This window comes from Myotis davidii, unplaced genomic scaffold (assembly GCF_000327345.1).
Source record: "Myotis davidii unplaced genomic scaffold, ASM32734v1 scaffold363, whole genome shotgun sequence".
NCBI classification, from domain to species: domain Eukaryota; kingdom Metazoa; phylum Chordata; class Mammalia; order Chiroptera; family Vespertilionidae; genus Myotis; species Myotis davidii.
The window spans coordinates 531,978-552,854 of record NW_006294069.1 but is presented as its reverse complement, the minus strand read 5'-3'; the positions used below and the strand labels follow the sequence as shown (position 1 = coordinate 552,854).

Sequence of the window (20,877 nt, the reverse complement as noted above, 5' to 3'; positions counted from 1 at the left end):
TGATCACTCTTAATGAAGATGACTGAGTGGTTCTTTAAGCAAGGCAATAAGTATGAATAGAAAGACTGCTTGTCTAGGAGTCAGATTATGGGAGTTCTAATGCCAGCTTTGCCATAATAGTAGCCTTGAGCCCTTGAGCAAGTCACTTTTATTTGTAAAATGGAACTCTAATACTTCATCTTAAGATTGTTGAAAGGATTAAATGAGAAAGTATTTTGAAAAATATAAAGCTTCATTCAGATGGAAAATAGTCTTTTTTGGTCAGTATGTCTGGGGAGGTATGTGTAAGATAATCTTTTTGTTAGATGTTGAAATTGTGAGCAGTGACTATAAATTTTCTTTTCAGCTTCTTGGTAAAATTTGTACTATAATTTCTAGGATATAATATTATTGGGAAATCTAATGGTTATGTGATATACCTAGTCAATATTCTGCAGTGTCATTACTTATTTAACAGGAGTTAAATGTTCACGTTGTGCTGGGTGTGGTACACCCAGTGAGTTACTAAATCTAGCTATGTCTGATAAGGACCAATGTGATAACATCTTTTGCTATTCTATTCATTGGGGTTAAAGCTTATCCCTTCTCTCTCCTTGGCTACTGCTTTTTCTTCCAGTGACCTTAGGGCTTAATCCAGGAAATCTCTAGTATAATTATTTAAGAAGTATTAAGTCCCTAACCAGTTTGGCTCAGTGGATAGAGCATCGGCCTGCGGACTGAAGGGTCCCAGGTTAGATTCTGGTCAAGGGCATATACCTTGGTTGCGGGCACATCCCCAGTAGGGAGTGTGCAGGAGGCAGCTGATCGATGTTTCTCTCTCATTGATGTTTCTAATTCTCTCCCCATCTCCCTCCTCTCTGTAAAAAATCAATAAAATATATTTTTAAAAAAAAGAAGTAGTAAGCATTTCATCAGATGTCAAGCCAAGTAAGGGTCAAGTTATTGATAATAAGAGAGGACATGCCAATATATTTCAGCTGTAGTTCAGGCAAGCAGTGCTCTTTACCAGTAATCTCAGAAGGTATGCACAGAAGGTGTTAACTATTCAAACAGCATGAGCTATGCAAGCTCTACCAACCTGGCATTTTCTGAGCCCCTGCTGCTTTTAGATATGCCTTCTTTTGCAAGTGAACCCTTCTTTTTCCCCTCAGGATGTGATGTTAATATTAGATCGGAATGTCCTTGGCTTAGATGAGAGGGCCTTTCATCTTGCTTTTTCTATATAAATTTTTGTGTGACTTGACAGATCTGCTTATGGTCTCTGTCACTCATTCTATTATTCAATTGACTTCAGCTAGGCAGAGAGTCAAAATAATTCAGTCCCTTTCCCCGATGGCAATAGTGTCAGCGTGGTTGGTGTGAAGACAGAAAACAGCAAGAACACAAAAACACGAATACCAAAGTGGGTGGGAAATTTAGCTTTTGATGAAAATTTTACTCATAACATGATTTGATTTTCCCCCCAACTTTTTAAGTGGTGATAAAACACACATTAACATAAAATTTACCCTCTTAACCATTTTTAAGTGCACAGTTCAGTGGTATTAAATACATTCATGATGTTATACAACCATTACCACAATCCATCTTCATAACTCTGTCTTATAAAACTGAATCTCTGTACCTATTGCCTGACTGGAGTTGGTTGAGCGTTCTCCTGTGCACCAAAAGGTTGCCAGTTTGATTCCCTGTCGGGACACATACCTGGGTTGTGGGTTTGATCCCTGATCAGGGCCCATATGGAAGGCAGTTAGTCAATGCTTCTCTCTCACGTCAATGTTTCTCTCCACCCTCCTTCCTCTCTCTAAGCATGTCCTCAGGTGAGGATTAAAACAACAAAACAAAAAACTATATCTGTTAATAACTCCTCACCTTCCTTTTTCCCCAGACCTTGGCAACCACCATTCGACCTTCTGTCTCTGATTTTAACTACTCTTTTTTTTTTCTTATTGTTGAAAGTATTGCATATGTGTCCCCCCCGTCCCCCATTGACCTCTTTGATTTTAACTACTCTTAAGTACCTCATGTAAGTGGAGTCATACAGTATTTTTGTGTGTGTGACTGGTTTATTTCACTTAGTATAATGTTCTCAAGATTCACCCATGTTATAGCATGTGTCAGAATTTCCTTTTTAAGGATGAATAATGTTCTATTGTATGTAAATACAATATATTGCTTATATATTCATCCACTGATAGACACTTGGGTTGCTTCCATCTTTTAGCTATTGTGAATAATGCCGCTATGGACATGAGTGTACAAATATACCTTTGAGCCCTCCATGGTTAGAGCATCAGCCTGAACACTGAAGGGTCTTCTGTTTGATTCCTGGTCAAGCAAGGGCATGTACCTGGCATGCAGGTTCAATCCCTGGCCCTAGTTGGGGTGCATACAGGAGGCAGCCAATCAATGTTTCTCTCCCCCCCCGCCCCCTGCTCCCTTCCACTCTCCTGAAAATCAATGGAAAAAATATCTTTGGGTGAGGATTAACAACAATAATATATACAGTATATCTTCAAGATCCTGCTTTCAGTTCTTTTGGGTATATTACTGGATCATATTGGAATTGTTTTTAATTTTTTGAGAACTTCCATACTGTTTTCCACAGCGGTTATACTATTACATTCCCACCAATGGTGCATAAGTATTCTAATTTCTGGACAATCTTGCCAAAACTTGTTATTTTTCTTTTCTTATTTTTATAATTAGCCATCCTAATGGGTGTGAGGTAGGACATGATTTTATTTTAACCTAGCTTGTTTTTCTAGCCTGAGGCCTGTGGGCCTGGCAAAATGTGCATGTAACTCAGAATTTGTATGGTTTGGGTCAAGAGACAGACATATATATGTCTTCTACACTGGGAGATCTTTCAAGTTACTCCAGGAAGTGGAAATCTAGATAGATAGTGTAACTACTTGTATCATGGAGATCTGTGACCCAGTTGGCCAGAACAAGGTACTGATTCCCAGGAGTTAAAGGTGCATGTATCTCTGTCTTCAGGTGAAGAATATCGAGGAGCACCGGCAACGTAGTCTGGACTCTGTGCAAGAGCTGATGGAGAGCGGGCAGGCAGTGGGAGGCATGGTTACCACCACCACAGGTCAGCTCTCCTCTCTTCCTCATCATATGGTTTTATGGTTAGGTGTAGATGTGCATCCCAAAGGATCCTGATTTCCTTATCTACTCTTAATGCTGTAGTAGGACCATTTTGTGTTAGGCTAGGTTGAAAACAAGTGTCTGGAGCTCCCTAGACATCACACATAGCTATCTGGGGGGCTCCTACAATACCTCTATTGAGAATGTCTTTCTCTTACCTCTTTCCCACCTCTTCACAGATTGGAACCAACCAGCTGAGGCACAACAAGCCCAGCAAGTCCAGCGGATCATTTCACGCTGCAACTGTCGAATGTACTATATTAGTTACAGTCATGACATTGATCCTGAACTGGCAACTCAGATTAAGCCCCCTGAGGTTCATGAGAAACAGGAAAAGGAAGATCTCCTAAAGAAGCATGAAGGTATTCAGGGCTTGAAATGCTTTTAGAAGGGTACTAAGGAACTTATAAAAGCAGTTATTTGAGGTTTTGAGGCAGTGTGTTATTAAAAGTCCTACTCTGCACCGAACATTAACATTTCACTTTGCTCTACATTTCGTAAACTCTTCTGAGAATAACCTGTATTCTTGGAGGGAACTGTGAAGAATGGTATTTGTTTATTTTGAAAGAAGCAAATATGTTTCTACCCATGAGCATTTCTCACCAAGCCCTTTCTATGGGGTTAACTAATAGGAGTGGTTCCAAATATAGTTTAGGACATGGGGTAGATATTTAAGAAAAAACTTGAGCCTCTTATTTAGCTGCTACCAATTACTTAGGGGCTGTGGATACCTTCACCCTTATCCATCATGAGCTGGAAATCTCCACCAATCCAGCTCAGTATGCCATGATCCTGGACATTGTCAACAACCTGCTGCTCCATGTAGAACCCAAACGGAAGGTAAGCATGGGCCCTTGTAGAAGGCCAGTTATCTTCACAGGAACCCTCGGACCTTGTGCTTTAGAGTCCATTAAGAAAAGCCGTGAACACCCTAGCCAGTTTGGCTTAGTGGATTGAGCGTCGGCCTGTGGACTGAAGGGTCCCAGAAAACGTCCACGAGAAGGGGTTAATTCAGTCCTGGCACATGCTGAGTACACGGTACCCGGCGGCTGTGCGGGAGAAGGGGTCAGAGACGGGCATGAGGGTGGCAGCAGCTAAATATGCCTTGGACAGGAGAATCCGGGTCCCAGAGGAGTTCTATCATTGATGTTTCTCTCTCTCTCCCTCTCACAAATCAATAAAAATATATTTAAAAATAAAAAAAAGAAAAGCCATGTTTCAGACTGAAAAGGGGCCTTGTGGTTGGTACGTGATCTATTAGTCCATAGCAGCAGTTGAAGTTTCACTTATCTAGGAAAGATCTGAGTGTCCCTGAGACTCATTGGAGCTTGTTTACTTGTTTTTCTTGGTCAGTTCTCTACTCAGTCACTTAAATACCTCTAAGAACAGTAACTGCTCCCCACTTCCACCATCCCTACCCTGGGGGATTGGCTTATTGTGAAATCTTCTGGATTGGCCTACCCCTTACTCTTGCTACTGATAATGGTGATAGGTAAAAGGGAGCTTTCCAGAGGAGATCCTCATTTATTTTCATTTCTCTATTTCAATTTACTTCAAGGTTTGTCTATTAGAAAATCTCATTCATTTCCCTTTCTATTCCTTTAGGAGCATAGTGAAAAGAAACAGAGGGTCAGGTTCCAGCTTGAGATTTCGAGCAATCCTGAGGAGCAGCGCAGCAGCATATTACATTTGCAGGAGGCCGTGCGGCAGCATGTGGCCCAGATACGGCAGCTGGAAAAGCAGATGTATTCTATCATGAAGGTAATCACCTGGGCAGTCTGAGGACAGGGAGGCCTCCTAAGATGAGGGAGATCTCCTCTCAGTTTCTCCTGGCCTGGCTCCCTAGTCTTTGCAGGATGACAGCAAGAATGAGAATCTTCTTGACCTGAACCAAAAGCTTCAGTTGCAGCTCAACCAGGAGAAGGCCAATTTACAGCTTGAAAGTGAAGAGCTTAATATCCTCATCAGGTGAAACAGCATTCTTTTCTGCCTTTTTCCAGTTCCCCAGCTGGAGTCGATTTCTTTGCCCACATTCTGATAGTCTTTACATCTAATGAGTATTATCAAAGGCTGATGTAGTAGATTCAGGCATCTCTTCCTGATGAGCCTTAACTGCACTTAGTCAAAAGGTTGAGAACAAGAGACCCCTTCCTTTGGATCATCAATAGAGAACCTGCTGGGAAAGGAGAAAAATGGCTAGTTGGGAAAGATCACTTTTGTAGTCTTAATACTTTAGTGTGGCTGAGCTGAAAATAAAATATCTTGAAGTGATTAGAAAGGAACAATTATAGACATAATCATAGGTGTTATTAGTGAAAAGAGATTACTTTATCAAGAAGCTGTAGAACTGAAAGATGGATTTGCATTCCTATGGCAGGATGTGAGAAGCAATCCTTTGAAAAAAATGTAGAGGACAGCTGTTCCAGAATAGATCCATCTCTGGGTTTATCTTATGCATCATTCTAGAGCATTCCATCCAGCCCCCAACCCAAATGCTATTGCCCATATTGACTTTGATCCTCCTGTCCATATATAGGTGTTTTAAGGATTTCCAGTTGCAGCAGGCCAACAAGATGGAGCTGCGGAAGCAGCAGGAAGATGTGAGTGTGGTCCGTCGCACTGAGTTCTACTTTGCTCAGGCACGTTGGCGCCTGACAGAGGAAGATGGACAGCTAGGAATTGCTGAACTGGAGCTGCAGCGGTTTCTCTATAGCAAGGTATTGGGTATATACAATCACACAAAGGCAGCTGTATTGAGAGGCACTGGCCTATCTTAGGAGTCTAACTCACAAAAAGAGAAACAAAAAGGGGCTAGTTATTATATAACTACTAGATGCCCAGTGCACGAGTGTGTGGGGGTGAACCTCAGCCCAGCCTGTGCCCTCTCACAGTCTGTGACCACTTGCCTAAGTCCTCACCTAAGCCAGCAGGCAGACATCCCCCAGGGGTCCTTAGTGCTGCCGGGGAGGCTCCCACAACCGCTGCTATACTCGCCAGTTGTGAGCTTGGCTTCCGGCTGAGTGGCGCTCCTCCTGCAGAAGTGCACTGACCTCCATGGGACAGCTCCTGCATTGAGTGTCTGCCCCCTGGTGGTCAGTGCGTGTCATGCCGTTCGGTTGATTTGCATATTAGGATTTGATTATATAGGATTATATAGGATTAATGATGGTATTAAAGGTTACTAATGAAACATGAGCAGAATTTCCCTTAGATACATGCAGTTATAGATGTGAGTGATCAAATGTTTTCCTCAGTGAATAAGATTATCCCTAGAAATGTGGCCCAGAGGTAGGTATTCTAAGTCCTGCTTGAAATAGAACCTTAATTCTATACCGGCATTCAGCTTCCTGTAATTACCCATGGCATAGAGGAGAGGACATTGTTCATTTCCCCCTGACCCTGCCCCTTTCCAGGATGTTTGGGAATGAATGAGACTATTTTTGAATGTCACAGTGACTGGGAAATACTACTGTCATTTAGTGCCCTGGCCAGTAGGTCCCATGAAAAACATGGTATTATATGAGTTTGAAAGAGATATCAAAGGTTGGGATTAGGCATATGGAGAACCTGAAAACAAATAGGTTATGTAGCAATTCTCTAGCAAGCTCCTAAGAAAAGGCTTATTATAATGGATTGGGGGTTGGGGGTAATCTGTCTTTATAGGTGAATAAATCTGATGATACAGCAGAACATCTTCTGGAGTTGGGCTGGTTCACAATGAACAACCTCCTTCCCAATGCTGTCTACAAGGCAAGTCTTATTTCCCCATTCCTAGCCCATTCACATACTTTCTAACACAGTCCATTTGTAATGGTCCTTCCACATAAACCCACTATGGGAAACAGTGTGGTGATCTGAGATGGTGAAAGTTTGCTCATCTTAGCAAGACTATTGCTTCTCCTTTTAGTCTGCAGAGGACTTGTGGGTTGATTTATCATTCTATCCTACAGGTAGTCCTGCGGCCCCAGAGCTCCTGCCAGTCTGGGCGACAACTAGCTCTCCGCCTATTCAGCAAAGTCCGGCCCCCTGTTGGGGGTATATCTGTTAAGGAGCACTTTGAGGTTAGTAAACAGTCCTTTGGAGATCCAGGAACAAAGGGCAGTCAAAAGCTATCTGTGTATTGTATCATGCTGCTAGGGGTAGGTAAACTGAGGGATGATGTCTGAACTTAATTGCTTCTTCAGCCTTTTTCCTCTTTAGGTAAATGTGGTGCCTCTCACCATCCAGCTGACACACCAGTTCTTCCATAGAATAATGGGCTTTTTCTTTCCTGGTCGAAGTGTGGAAGATGATGAGGTTGGTGATGAGGAAGATAAGTCCAAACTGGTGACTACTGGTGAGAACTTTTATGATGGTGCTCCAGAAGACTGGGGTAGCATAGCAGCCTCAGAGACAGCTGAAGCTCCAGAAAGAAGGCAACAGCTGGTGTGCTTGCTTTTTCATAGGAATACCAGTGGTGAAGCCTCGGCAGCTGATTGCAACAGATGATGCAGCAGCACTGGGCCCTGGGAAGGGTGTGGCACAGGGCTTGAATCGGAGTTCTGGGGTCAGAAGGTCATTTCGAAAAGCCCCAGAGGTATTGGCCATGCCCCTAATGATAGAAAAATGGAAGCCCTAGGATACTCTGTTAATCTTGGCTGGGGATTTCTTCTGTTGCCTTTGAGTTTACTCCAGGGATGAAGGGAGATGGGAGATGTTTGGGGGTCCCAAATTTCTTCTGATGGTTTCAGGGGCTCCTGCTCCTTTCTTGCCTTTCCTAGCACCCTGTGGATGATATTGACAAGATGAAAGAACGAGCTGCCATGAACAACTCCTTCATCTATATAAAGATTCCACAGGTCCCACTGTGCGTCAGCTACAAGGTCTGCTCCTCCCCAGCTCTTTCTAGAACAGGGTGGGAAGGGAACCAGATAAGATCATTGTAGATTAAAGACAGGGAAATAGTCTAGCTTGTGAAGTTGGGCCATGGGTGATGGCCCATTGTCAGACTGAGATAAGGGGAAATCCGTTATCTGTAGTTTATTGCTGTATGGGAAGGTACTAGACTTGGACTCAGGTACTGGCTTGGACTAAAAGTGGCATATGATATGTTCTTCTCTTCCTCTTTCTCTTCCCTCCCCATTCTTCTCTTGCAGGGTGAGAAGAACAGTGTGGACTGGGGTGACCTTAACCTGGTGCTGCCCTGTCTGGAGTACCACAACAACACATGGACATGGCTAGACTTTGCCATGGCTGTCAAAAGGGACAGCCGCAAAGCCCTGGTTGCCCAGGTATCCCGGCAGAGTTCATGGCTGTTTGGTTAGCAGGATCTGGAAAGCAGATCCTTTGCTCAGGAGCGTTTCAGTGTAGTGTGTATTAACGAGCAGCCTTGGGATGGGACAGATGGATAAGTGAGCAACTTTTATCCCAGCTCTCTCCATGAGTTTGTTCAGATGATTAAATTGAATGTTTATGGTTTCATATGTTAACTATTGATTTTTTAGGAAACTGAGGGCTGACACAAACTCAGGTTTAGAATGGCTCTAATTAGACTGTAAGCTTCTTGAAAGCAGAGATCATTTTAGGATTTGAAGGACTCCATCCATTGTGCCTGTAAATTTAATAAATCTTGATTGAATTGATTCACTGTGACTTATTTTGTCTGTCCCACTAATATTTGCCTTCCCTTTTACTCCTCTCTGACCTATCAGGTAATCAAAGAGAAGCTAAGGCTGAAGCCTGCAACAGGGTCAGAGGTCCGGGGAAAGCTAGATACTAAATCAGACCTCAACATGCAACAGCAGGAAGAAGAGGAGAAAGCGCGGCTCCTCATCGGTTTAAGTGCGGGCAACAAGAACCCTGGCAAGAAGTCCATTTTTGGCAGGCGCAAGTGATCCGGCAATTCAAGAATGGCTGCAATACAGGATCTGACTCTGGCTCAGGCCCCAGGGACTTGTGGGGTGGGAGGCACTTCCCTTTATCCACCAGGACTTGTTGGGGTAGGAGCCCACAGGGTACTGCAGAGAAAGGCACTACTCTTTAGCAGCTGACCTGTTCTCTGCAGAGTATGGTGGATGATAATGCTGAGTTCTACCTCACACTGATCAGCAGGCTGAGGGCCAGAGAGGCATCAAGAGAACAAGACCCAGGGAATGGCCCCAGGACTAGGATCTGGTTCCGTTGGGGTCAGCTGAAAGGGTGGGGGACAGTTCTGATCAAGTGTGATAAATTTTTATAAATAGACATATATAAATATATATATATATATATATTTCTCTAAGTGTAACTGCTCTCCCCCTGTGTCAAAAAGTTGGGGGGCAGAGGGCTGATCTGTCCCTCATTCCACTGCCTTGTATAAAAGGTATTCGTGTTATGGGGGGAATCAGCCCCTCCCCCAATTTGTGCCAGGCTCACTTGGGGAGATGACAGTAGGAGCCAGGGCTGGCCATAGGTCCCCCTGGGGAATGCCCTGGAGAATGGTAAGAAAATGATTTAAAGAGAAAAAATATATTTTAAATTTGATGCTGTTTTTTTTATGTGTGTGTTGAGTGCATGGGTTCAACCTATATGTGTCCTTCCCTCCCCATCAACCTAAGACACATCTCTAGCTGCCACTCTTCTGAGAGGTTGGCTTCTTCCCTCCTGCCTAATAATGTATCACAGATATTCCCCATCCCAGCTCTGGTGTGATACTGGCCCTAAGCTGATAGTTCTCTGCACATTTTAGTTCTGGTTATAAACCTCTTCTGAACCGGGGATGATAGGATTTGGGGATAAAGGTGAGGTTTGGTTGCATCACTTGCATCTCTAGTTATGAACAGCAAGCAAGAGGCAGGGCTCATGTGTAATGTAGCATCAGGGGGAGGAACTGCTTATGTAACTGGGACAGCAGATTTAGTCAAAGGAAGAAGAGGCAGAGGCTGGGAATGGGAACAGTGTACTGTCGGCAGGGGCAACATGCCCAGGTGGCTCTTTCTAATAAGGTAGGCTGTGGGCTCTGGCAGCCTGTTTAGGGGAGGTGAAGGAAACCTGGGCTTGAGGCTGATGTGGAGCATGTTAGTGATGCCCACTGTGGGGGTGGGGAGGCTATACTGTGAAAGTATACCTCCATACTGGGAGGTGCAGGCTGAATCTTTGATGCCTCATGGAGAAAATGTCCAAATACTGCTTTCCTAGAGGATGTGAATTATAGTCAGGAAATCTAGACCTTCCTTGGTCCAAAGCAATAGTAGTAGTGGCGATTTTGCCTAGTCTCAAAAATATATCTCTCAGGTTGAGATTAGAGAGAGCATCTGCTGAGATGGGCAGAACCTGTAATGCCTGAGGGGCAGAAGGTTTAGAGTGGCTCCCTTGGTTCTCAGCAGGGTAGCAACATCCAGGGCCCCTGGGTCCGAGGCTGGAAGAGCCTCTGGTCAGGTGTGGGGACCACCAGGTCAGGCCTGGAAGAACTGTGGGGACTACGGGGGCATCTGTGCCAGCATCAGGAGCCAGCTTCACTGCTAGTAGAGAAACCTCTGTCTGAGTGGCCAGTGCCTCAGTTCATCAACCTCTTTCTGCCGGAGTTTCCCATTAGGCCCCTTAGGGAGCATCAGCAGCTAAAGGTAGGTCAATGGACTCACTGGAAGGGGACTCAGTCTTGGTGAGAAGTTTAGAAATAACCAGAGTCTCAATTTCCCTGTTCTCCATTTTTCTGTACAGGTTTTAGGGCTTGTGGCTAAAGGCTCCTTTGGAACTGTCTTCAAGGTGCTAGACTGTGGCCAGAAAGCAGTATTTGCAGTGAAGGTAGGGACCTAGATATTCTTCCACATTATTTTCTAGTCCCTGCCTCCAGTTTTGGTTCCAGAAAGATTAGGAGGAATAAACAATTCAATAGCACTATTCCCCTCTAGGAGTCATCATTTCTATCCTTTTATAGGTGGTGCCCAAGGTCAAGGTCCTCCAGAAGGACATCCTGAGGCAGTGCAAAGAGGAGGTTAGCATCCAGGTACGCACAGGGCCCTGGGAAGGATCCTAGGAAGAACTAAGGTGGAAAAAGCACCTCTCTTGTCCAACTGTCCTGGTTCTGCCCCTCCCTTGGCTTCAACCAAGGAGATCCTGGGAAAAAGTAGCTATCAGCAGAGTTAGTCTAAGTCCTTTTTTTGTTTGTGGTTGGGAACTGGTTCCCACTCATTTTCTGAAGCCAATATAAGCCTGGCATGGACTTTATCAGAGAAGGAAAACTATAAGCCAATCTCACTCATGAAAGTAGATACAAAAATTATAAACAAAATAATAAGGAATACATAAGAATGAAAATAGATCACAACCAAATTGTATTTATTCTAGGAATATGAGATTGGGTTAACACTTAAAAAAAAATCAATGTAGGAACTAATGCTTCCAGTCAAGATGGAGTAGAGGGACTGGATTTACCCTCACCCATGAAACAATCACAAAAAAGAAACCACTTAATGGCAAATGAAGAAAGGAGCTCACAGGCACTTCACAAAAGCAGACATCCAAGTGACCTGTATGCATGTATGTATATATACACATACATACACACGAAAAGGTGCTTAACATCCTTAGTCACCAGGGAACTGCAAGTTCAAACCAGAATAAGATATCCCTACATTCCTACCAGAATAACTACAAGGTACATGCCCTTGACTGGAATTGAACCCGGGACCCTTCAGTCCACAGGCCGACGCTCTATCCACTGAGCCAAACCAGTTTCGGCTATAATTCTTGATTTTTAGTGGAATCATCAGTGTTTATTGTTTTGCTTATTTAAATTTTTAAATTTGTTTTAAATAAAATATAGCTCTTTTAATAAAAAATTTTTCATTTTAAAAAATGCAAAAAGAGAAGCTTAATGACACTTGATATAATAACTTATTTTGAGTTTCATTTTAATTTTAAGCTTAACATGAATTACTGATTAACTTAAAATTTTATGCCAAATATATCTTGCAAAAATTTTATGACAATGGTTTTCTTTTTTTTTTTTTTTTTTTAAATATATTTTATTGATTTTTTACAGAGAGGAAGGGAGAGAAATAGAGAGCCAGAAACATCGATGAGAGAGAAACATCGACTAGCCGCCTCCTGCACATCCCCCACTGGGGATGTGCCCGCAACCCAGGTACATGCCCTTGTCTGGAATCGAACCCGGGACCCTTCCGTCCGCAGGCTGAGGCTCTATCCACTGAGCCAAACCGGTTTCGGCGACAATGGTTTTCTATTATGATTTGAAAATGTTAAAGAAAAACTACACGAGGACATGCAAACATACAATTAATCTGTTAGCATATACAGAATTGGAATGTCAAATCATTCAACACTGAGCCATTAGTATGTAAGTACTTAAAACTAAAATATCTGCTAACATGGTTTGGCGATAAAATACACAAATAAGTCTATTAGACAAAAACAACTAAACAAACTTTAAAATGAAGATTATGATGAGTTTGACAAATGTTAGGTGACAATTCAGCAGTCAGGGATGGCACTTATGTGAGCAAGCAGGATGAATGAACATATACTTTAAAGTTTTAGGTGACATTCAGCTTTTACTACAAAAGGGGACGCATTCCCCTTAGAGGCATTGACACACTGTACGCTGTACCTGGCACATCCTGGGGGAGCTCAGATGCCACCTTCTTCTTTACCATGTTACTGCTATCATGGGTTTATGAGACACCGCACGGTGTCTTTAGAGGGACTAGTTTCTTCTGAAGAAGCATTTGTGTTGTCACCAAGATTTGCCGACACAGTTACCTTTATCCCCAACTTCTGTTGGCATACAGTAAAATGCATAGTAAAATCTTTCTCCTCTCTACCTCCCTCTCAATCCTCCTCCTCCCCCTCTTCCTCCTTGTGCTGGGTAGGGGCCTCCCCCTACACAGGTGCAGCAGCTTCCTCCAGCATTGCTGCCCCTCCTGGGCGAGCTCAGCCTCATCTTAGGCGTCACCTCAGCCTGTGGTGCCAGGAAAATCTCTCCAGCACATCCCAGTGTGTTTCTTAGTATTATGCTGGTTCCTGGATTACCAGGCAGACATTGACTTTTTGGTTGCCTTGATCTTCAGTTATCCTGTTCTTCCCTAATTTCCTGTTTTCTTTGTCCCTAGCGACAGATTGACCATCCTTTTGTACACGGTTTGGGAGACAGCTGGCAGGGAAAACGGCACCTCTTCATTAGTGAGTGGTCTCTCTCCTCATTCCCAAGATCCCTCTACCGTTCTCCCCACCTGAGATTACCCATCCCTTTGGCTTGTTCTGCCTTTGTTCTGTTCCCTTTCTCACAGCACTTCTCTCCCGAAGGGAGAGGGAACATATAGCATGTGGCATCAGGTTCGGCAGGAGGCCTATAATGCCTTGAGCCTGGCACAGTAGCCATCAGATAATGCCTAGACTTTTGGTACTTTGCAGTGTGCAGCTACTGTAGCACAGATCTGTACTCCCTGTGGTCTGCCGTTGGCTGCTTTACTGAGGCTTCCATCCGCCTCTTTGCTGCTGAACTGGTCCTGGTGCTGTGTAAGTGAAACGGGAGTGGTAATGGGAATGAGGGAAGAATTAATCGAATGGGGGCCAAAAAAAAAAAGAATTCATATTAATGCTAGAGATCAAAGAACAGGGATAGGGATGGGGTGGGACTACCAGGGAAACTGGAAAGGACAGGAGCGCTTCAGTACACCCCCTGCTTGCTGTCATCCACAGGCTATCTCCATGACTTGGGCATCATCCATCGGGATGTGAAGGTAGAGTTAAGTGCTTTTTTTCTTTGTCTGAGGAGGTGCCTTAGTAAGTTCCACAGGTCCAAGAAGGCATGGGGGAGCTGAGAACAACTCACCTTGGGACCCTCGTGGGTGCTAAGGATTTGGGCAAGGACTCTATGTATAGACCTGAATGTTGAGTAGGGCATCTTCTTCAGCTGGGGGTATACACGGTGAAAGAGGGTTGAAATGAATAAGATGAATAATACTTTCTCACCTGTGATTTTTCAGATGGAAAATATCCTGCTGGATAAACGAGGTAAATCCTTTTCTTTTCCCAGCCCCGGAATGCGAGGTACTTCCAGTTTGGGAATGCGCCAGGCTGCTGAGGGATGGAACAGAGTGGTGCTGTTGCATTATCTTTTATATAGGTCATCTGAAACTGACAGACTTTGGTCTGTCCCGCCACCTGCCCCAAGGAGCTCGAGCCTATACTATTTGTGGCACTCTTCAATACATGGGTAAGAAAAAGGCCAAAGCAGGGGGGTAGGAATTGGGCAAGAGGATAGGCAATAGATATCAATGACAAGTATCTTTCAAATCTTTAGCCCCAGAGGTCCTGAAAGGAGGGCCTTACAACCATGCTGCTGATTGGTGGTCCCTGGGTGTTTTGCTTTTCTCTCTGGCAACTGGAGAGGTGAGAGAATAGTAGTGATGCTGGGCAAAAAAGAGAGGAGTTTTGTCTTGTGGTGGGAAGAAGGAAGACCTTAGGAAACCTTGCCTTTTTCTTACTAAGAAATGACACCCTCCCACCCCTCAACTTAGTTCCCAGTGGCTGCAGAGAGAGATCATGTGACCATGCTGGCAAGTGTGACCCACTTTGACTCTGAGATCCCAGCTTCTCTTAACCAGGGGCTCTCACTTCTACTCCATGAGGTAAGGATGAGCACACTTTCCTTTTTCATTACCAAACTATTCACTCTCTCCTTTCCCTATCATTGAAGTGGTATTTCCCCATTCCCGTGATTATTTGGGGGGGAGGTGGTGGCAGATGGCCGACTTCAACTTCATCAAGTACTGTGTGTCACTACTTGCCCTCTAACCAGCATTTCAAATTTCATTCCTGAGTTCCTGGTCCTCCAAATATCCTAGCCATCCATAACATACAGGTCACTTCTGAGAGAGTGGGTCAGTGCTGCTTTCTTACCAATACAGCTCCTTTATTCCTGCGTTTGCCCCCATATTAGCCTATCTCCCTCTTTTACAAGTCCTGTCCTCTTTAGGATTCTTTTTTCTGCCCTCCACAGCTCCATGAACTTCTTTTATTTTTTTTTCTTTTTCTTTTTCATGAACTTCTTTTTCCCTTTCCAGCTTCTCTGTTAACAGCCCCCTTTCCATCCTGGTCCCTATTCCTTGTTGCTCTGTTTCCCTTCAGCTCTTATGCCAGAATCCCCTCCAGCGTCTACATCATTTGCATCGATTCCAGGTCCACCCTTTCTTTCGGGGTGTGGCCTTTGACCCAGAGCTCCTACAGAAACAGCCAGTGAACTTTGTCATGGAGACTCAAGCTACCCAGCCTAGTCCATCAGAGTCCATGCTGTTCAAGGACTTTGACTGTAACCTGGAGTCCTATCTGGTCTACCCTGGACTTGCTTGAGCCCCCTCTACTATAAACTGGGGCCCATCTGGAAACCTGAGCATCTCCTCCATTGCCAACTCAGTATGACCACCTCGATGATCCAGTGTGTTTTTACTTTGTAGCCTCTTATTGTTCTTCTAGGCCAAACATATCAAACATGCGGCTGGGCCGAGTGTGACATGCTTGTTCTAGGCCAGCGGTTGCCAACCTTTCAGACCTCATGGACCACCAGTGGTCTGTGGACCACCAGTTGGCGACTGCTGTTCTAGGCATTGTACCTGAGTTTAAATCTTGGGCACTGTTATTGGCAGCCACAACTGACCTAGCTCTTCCCCTATTATACAACACACCTCTCAACTCAACATCTCAGATCAAAGTGTTGACTTTTTCCTCTGCTTTATTTCTCTAGTGCTCATACCCTGAAGCTTTTAGCCAGAGGCTTATTTCACTTTTCCCCCCTCCTTGTTTTTGAATCACGTTTCTTTCCTTGAGCAATAATAACACTTGATGATTTTCCAAGGTGCTATTTATGTGTTTAACAGGCTTCTTAGAAGCAGTATGAATATTTTTCAGAGGTCTCAAAAGCTGGCATTTCAACCTGCAGGTATACACCTAACGCATATGATTCTGGGGGCCAAAGCCAGTCTGTAATAAATTAAAAAAAAATTTTTAAGTGAATTATAACAGCCAAATGTGAGGAAGAGAATAAATAGGGACTGAAACATGGGTCGGGTAAATGTCTTGAGAGGTAATTGAAATAGTTTTACAAATTTCTTCCAAATCAAAACCCCTTTGAAAGACATTAGGATTCTTATATCGATCATTGTCCTACATATCCCAGGATTCAGTTCTAATGGGCAAACCAAGGGATTAAGAGGCATGGCATCAACCTTAAAATTTTTTATTTTTATTTTTGTTAATCCTCACCTGAGGATATTTTTCCATTGATTTTTAGAGAGTGGTAGGGAGGGGAGAAACACAGAGGGAGAGAAACATCGATTGGCTGCCTCCTGCATGTGCCCAGACCAGGGCCGGGATCCAGCCCCCAACCCAGGCGATCAAACACATGATCCTTCAATCCTCAGGCTGATGCTCTTATCTACTGAGCCCAACTGGCTAGGACTCAATCTTAAAATTTAAGAACCTTTTCCCTTAGTGAGAAAAGTCATCTGGACCTTAAATTTGTATGCATTTCTGGCCTTTATTCTTTAAATTTTTCTTTAACTTCTCTAAAGCTTCATTTTTATTATTCTTCAATTATATCTGATCTCTTTTTCCAAACCAAAAAGAGTCTGGCAAGTATTCTGTGTACTTCTTTTAATTCTGTCCCTGGATTATGCCAGATTTTCCCTGTACATTGCTAGTATTTTATTGGCCTCTTTAGAATTGCTTTTTCTGGGTTGCACTTTGGCAATTCGTATCAAATCCCTATGGAAGTTAATTGCTATAGAAACTGTAAAGGGTATTTATGACTATATTCATAATGTTCTTTTTAAAGATGCATAGGATAAATTTTCTCTGTATCCAGTTGTGCTTTTCCTGAATTGCTGTTTGGTTTTACCTTAAAGAAGCTAAATATTCTACTGACTGTATTTTTCTCTTCATATTGATGCTAAACTACTTAGAGCCAATTGGTGGCTGCTTCCATTCAGCAAGTGTTTAGGACTTCAAGTTATGTATATTGTAAGCTAGCCACATTCTTGGTTTCCTTTATTTTCCTATGTTTTAATTTTTTTATCTTACTATATTATCTGCATCTTTGTAACCCCTTTGGGAATGAGGTTGGCATGTAAATAAATAAAAGAATGTATCTAATCTTTTCTATTATTTCATTTATTTCTCTTAAATACTTTTTAGCTTTTAAAAAACATTATTGATTTCAGAGAGGAAGGGGGAGGGAGAGAGAGATAGAAACATCAATTATGAGAGAGAATTGTTGATCACTGCCTCCTGCATGCCCCACACTGGGGATCAAGCCCACGACTCTGACATATGCCCTGACTGGGAATCGAACCATGACCTTCTAGTTCATAGGTTGATGTTCAACCACTGAGTCACGTCAACTGGGCTGGCTGAGCTCTTTAAGCTTTTATTTACATCTTTGTAAGCCCTTTGGGAATGTTTGTAAGCCCTTTGTAAGCCCTTAAGTTGCAGTGATCAGACTGTACATTGGATAAAAACCATGAATACTGCCCGGCCAGTGTGGCTCAGTGGATTAAGTGTCATCCAAGAGGTCATTGGTTGCATTCTTGGTCAGGGCACATACTTGGGTTGTGGCCTCACTCCCCATGCAGTAGGCAGCCGATTGATGATGTTTCTATTTCTCTCCCTCTCCCTTCGTCTCTTTAAAATCAATAAAAACGTATTAAAAAACAACAACCCCTGAATACTAGAAATAGGAATAATGACTTCTAAAATAGTAGGTAACAGTATTGGAATTTAGACCTGGTTCCTGGATCCACCAATCTTGGTGTCTTTACAGAAGTCATTGTAACCTCTCTGGATTTTAGTTTCCTATGTATGAAATGATTGGTTTATAGCCACTAGTTTTGGGTTTTTTTTAAAATCCTCACCCAAGGACATGCTGAGAAAGAGAGAGAGAGAGAGAGAGAGAGAGAGAGGGAGAGAGAGGAACAGAAATATCGATGTGAGAGAGAAACGTTGAATGAACTGGCAATCTTTTGGTGCACAGGATGGCACTCATCCAACTGAGCCACTCTGGCGGGGCTAGCCACTGGTTCTTAATTGTGGGGAATGGGTTTCAGATATCTGTGATGCTTTTTCAAAGGGCAGATTATTTTATGAAACTCTGTGTCTGGCCCAGTGTTAATTAATGTTCAGGTCACCCAACATTATATAGCTTCTCTGGTCATGAAGTATATTGGGTTAAAGTCTTTAGCACATGGTTAACATAATGTCACTAGGTCCCTTTCCGAGGTCATATCAGATTGCTTAGAGACTATGATTATATAAATGTAGTTTGAATAATTTCTTACCAAGTAAGGATATTATTATCATACTCTTTTCTATCGATGGTGCACTACAACAGTGATTTTCAGGGTAGTGTGGAGGGGATGACAGAAAATCAAAGTTTCAGACAGTATAATTTGAAAAGAGCATTGTGCCATGCGCCCTAGTTTTGATATGTTCATCCCCAGAAGACATTCTTTCCATCACCCTCTCCTATCATTCAGAATCACTGACCTATAAATGTAATACCTTTATTTATCTATATTAAATTCACATAAATTTTTTTAAATATATTTTTTATTGATTTTTTTACAGAGAGGAAGGGAGAGAGATAGAGAGTTAGAAACATCGATGAGAGAGAAACATCGATCAGCTGCCTCCTGCACATCTCCCACTGGGGATGTGCCCACAACCCAGGTACATGCCCTTGACAGGAATCGAACCTGGGACCTTTCAGTCCGCAGGCCGACGCTCTATCCACTGAGCCAAACCGGTTTCGGCAAAATTCACTTAAATTTTTAAAAATATACAACCTGAAATGACCTTTTAAGTTTAACGCTATGCTTTGATTTTTCATTACCTAGAAGAAAACAGATACACCTGTAAATATGGATATTTTACTCTGTACTCCCTTCTTTTTTAAAAAAAAATTCTCACCTGAGGATATGTTTGTTTTTTATTGATTCTGAGAGAGAGAGGGAGAGAGGAGAGAGAAACATTGGTTGGTTGCCTGTCGTACATGCCCTGACTGGGGATTGAACGAGCAGCCTTTTTGGTGTACAGGACAACACTCCAACCTATTGAGCCAGCCAGCCAGAGTTCCCTTCTGCCCTTTTTTTTTTTTTTAAAGAATTTAAGATTAGCCTCAACACCAATCCTTATATTCCTGTTCTAGAAAAGTGTCTTTGTAGCTCTACTCAGTTTCTCACCTCTAAACTAAGTTACTTTATCATATATTGAACTGTTCATTTGTTTACTTGTTCATTGATTTTAAAAACTGGTAATCTCAATTCCTTGGTTACCTCTTTTTTTTAATCCTCATTTGAGGATATGTTTTATTGATTTTAGAGAGAGAGGAAGGGGAGAGAGAGCAACATTGATCAGTTGTCTCCCTTACACACCCCGACCAGGGATGGAACCCAAAACCTAGGTATGTACCCTGATTAGGAATCAAATCAGAAAACATTTTGGTGTACAGGTCAATGCTCCAACCAACTGAGCTACCCAGCTGAGGCGCTTTGGTTACTTCTTAAAGTAGTTTTCAATGTAAAAATCTTGTCAAAGCTTTTAAAAAAATTAAATTAATGAAATAAAATAATATTCATTGTATTATTAACCTCTCGAATGTGCTGTATTATGTCTCTCCCTCAACTCACATGCTGAAGTCTTAATCCCCAGTACTTAAGAATGTGATTGCATTTGGAGATAGGGTCTTTAAAGATGTAATTAAGTTAAAATGAGGTCATATGGTGAGCCCTAATCCAATATGATGGGTGTCCTTATAAAGAAGGGGAAATTAGGACACAGACACACAGAGGGAAGCCCATATGAAAATACTAGGAGACAGACATCTACAAGCCAATGAGAGAAGCCTCAGAAGAAATCAACCCTGCTGACACCTTGATCTCAGACTTTTAGCTTCTGGAATTATGAAAAAATAAATTTCTGTTGTTTAAGCCACCCAGTCTTTGGTACTTTGTTATGGCAGCCCTAGCAAATTAGTACAGCCGCTATAAAGAGTTCTAATAGATTAATCAAGAATGATTTAAAAACAAAAACATACCTTCTTTCCTACAGGTTGGTTTTGCTTATATTCTGAGAACATGTTATTATTTCAGATTTCACTAGCCTCTCTCTGAGTTTTGTTGGTTTATAGAATTGTCACATTGCCTCCTTTGTTCAGTACTCCATCATAACAGTAGTAAGACTAATAATTCCATGGTTTCATCCTTGAGTTCACTCAGAAGAACTGCCTGGTGGATATTTCTGAATTGCTGATTTGGGTTATGGAATTGGATTTTTACAAAATAAGTAATCTCTAATCCTAAAATTTAAAGAAGTACAATTGTTTTTAAATAGTTGGGTCCCTGCAAAACTTAATTCCAAATACATTAAGGCTTTAAATGTGAACATCAAAACATTAAGAATTTCAGAAGAACATTTGGGAGACTAAACCTACAATCAGGGACTGGAGGAGATACCTAAACCAAGAAAGAAAATGAAAACACTATAAAAGAAAATGGAAGCCGAAACCGGTTTGGCTCAGTGGATAGAGCGTCGGCCTGTGGACTGAAGGGTCCCGGGTTCGGTTCCGGTCAGGGGCATGTACCTGGGTTGCGGGCACATCTCCAGTGGGAGATGTGCAGGAGGCAGCTGGTCGATGTTTCTCTCTCATCGATGTTTCTGACTCTCTATCTCTCTCCTTTCCTCTCTGTAAAA

General features: G+C 42.6%; 2 protein-coding genes across 4 annotated transcripts in view; both read left to right on the top strand.

The window, feature by feature from the left end:
* Positions 1-9,657, top strand: part of KIAA0100 (KIAA0100 ortholog) — a 29,875-nt gene extending 20,218 nt beyond the window's left edge. Inside the window, exons 26-38 of the mRNA XM_006768021.2 lie at positions 3,001-3,100; positions 3,336-3,518; positions 3,875-3,996; positions 4,762-4,917; positions 5,003-5,124; positions 5,693-5,873; positions 6,820-6,906; positions 7,107-7,217; positions 7,357-7,492; positions 7,602-7,732; positions 7,917-8,018; positions 8,292-8,426; positions 8,847-9,657. Of these exons, the coding sequence (XP_006768084.2) occupies positions 3,001-3,100; positions 3,336-3,518; positions 3,875-3,996; positions 4,762-4,917; positions 5,003-5,124; positions 5,693-5,873; positions 6,820-6,906; positions 7,107-7,217; positions 7,357-7,492; positions 7,602-7,732; positions 7,917-8,018; positions 8,292-8,426; positions 8,847-9,029 (1,749 nt within the window). The 3' untranslated portion in view covers positions 9,030-9,657. The remainder of the gene's footprint in view (positions 1-3,000; positions 3,101-3,335; positions 3,519-3,874; positions 3,997-4,761; positions 4,918-5,002; positions 5,125-5,692; positions 5,874-6,819; positions 6,907-7,106; positions 7,218-7,356; positions 7,493-7,601; positions 7,733-7,916; positions 8,019-8,291; positions 8,427-8,846) is intronic.
* Positions 9,658-9,740: 83 nt separating this feature from the next.
* Positions 9,741-16,433, top strand: LOC102768366 (uncharacterized serine/threonine-protein kinase SgK494). 3 transcript variants are annotated; one of them, XM_015566729.1, is made up of 12 exons: positions 9,741-10,118; positions 10,500-10,736; positions 10,834-10,917; positions 11,051-11,119; positions 13,245-13,314; positions 13,546-13,650; positions 13,834-13,874; positions 14,121-14,148; positions 14,261-14,350; positions 14,438-14,526; positions 14,655-14,765; positions 15,265-16,433. In XM_015566729.1, the coding sequence occupies exons 1-12, from the start codon at positions 10,062-10,064 to the stop codon at positions 15,484-15,486; spliced, it is 1,203 nt and encodes a 400-aa protein (XP_015422215.1). In that variant the 5' UTR covers positions 9,741-10,061; the 3' UTR covers positions 15,487-16,433. The 3 variants fall into 3 exon arrangements, with proteins under 3 accessions (XP_015422215.1, XP_015422214.1, XP_015422216.1); XM_015566728.1 differs by having other exon boundaries at positions 10,497-10,736; XM_015566730.1 differs by lacking the exon at positions 10,500-10,736.
* Positions 16,434-20,877: the final 4,444 nt, after the last annotated feature.

Coding starts and splice junctions, on each gene's coding strand:
- LOC102768366 (XM_015566728.1), top strand. CDS start 10,062: ATGGGAACAGTGTACTGTCGGCAGGGGCAACATGCCCAGGTGGCTCTT. Junction 10,119..10,496: donor AGGTGGCTCTTTCTAATAAG/GTAGGCTGTGGG, acceptor CTTGGTTCTCAG/CAGGGTAGCAACATCCAGGG. Junction 14,149..14,260: donor TATCCTGCTGGATAAACGAG/GTAAATCCTTTT, acceptor TCTTTTATATAG/GTCATCTGAAACTGACAGAC.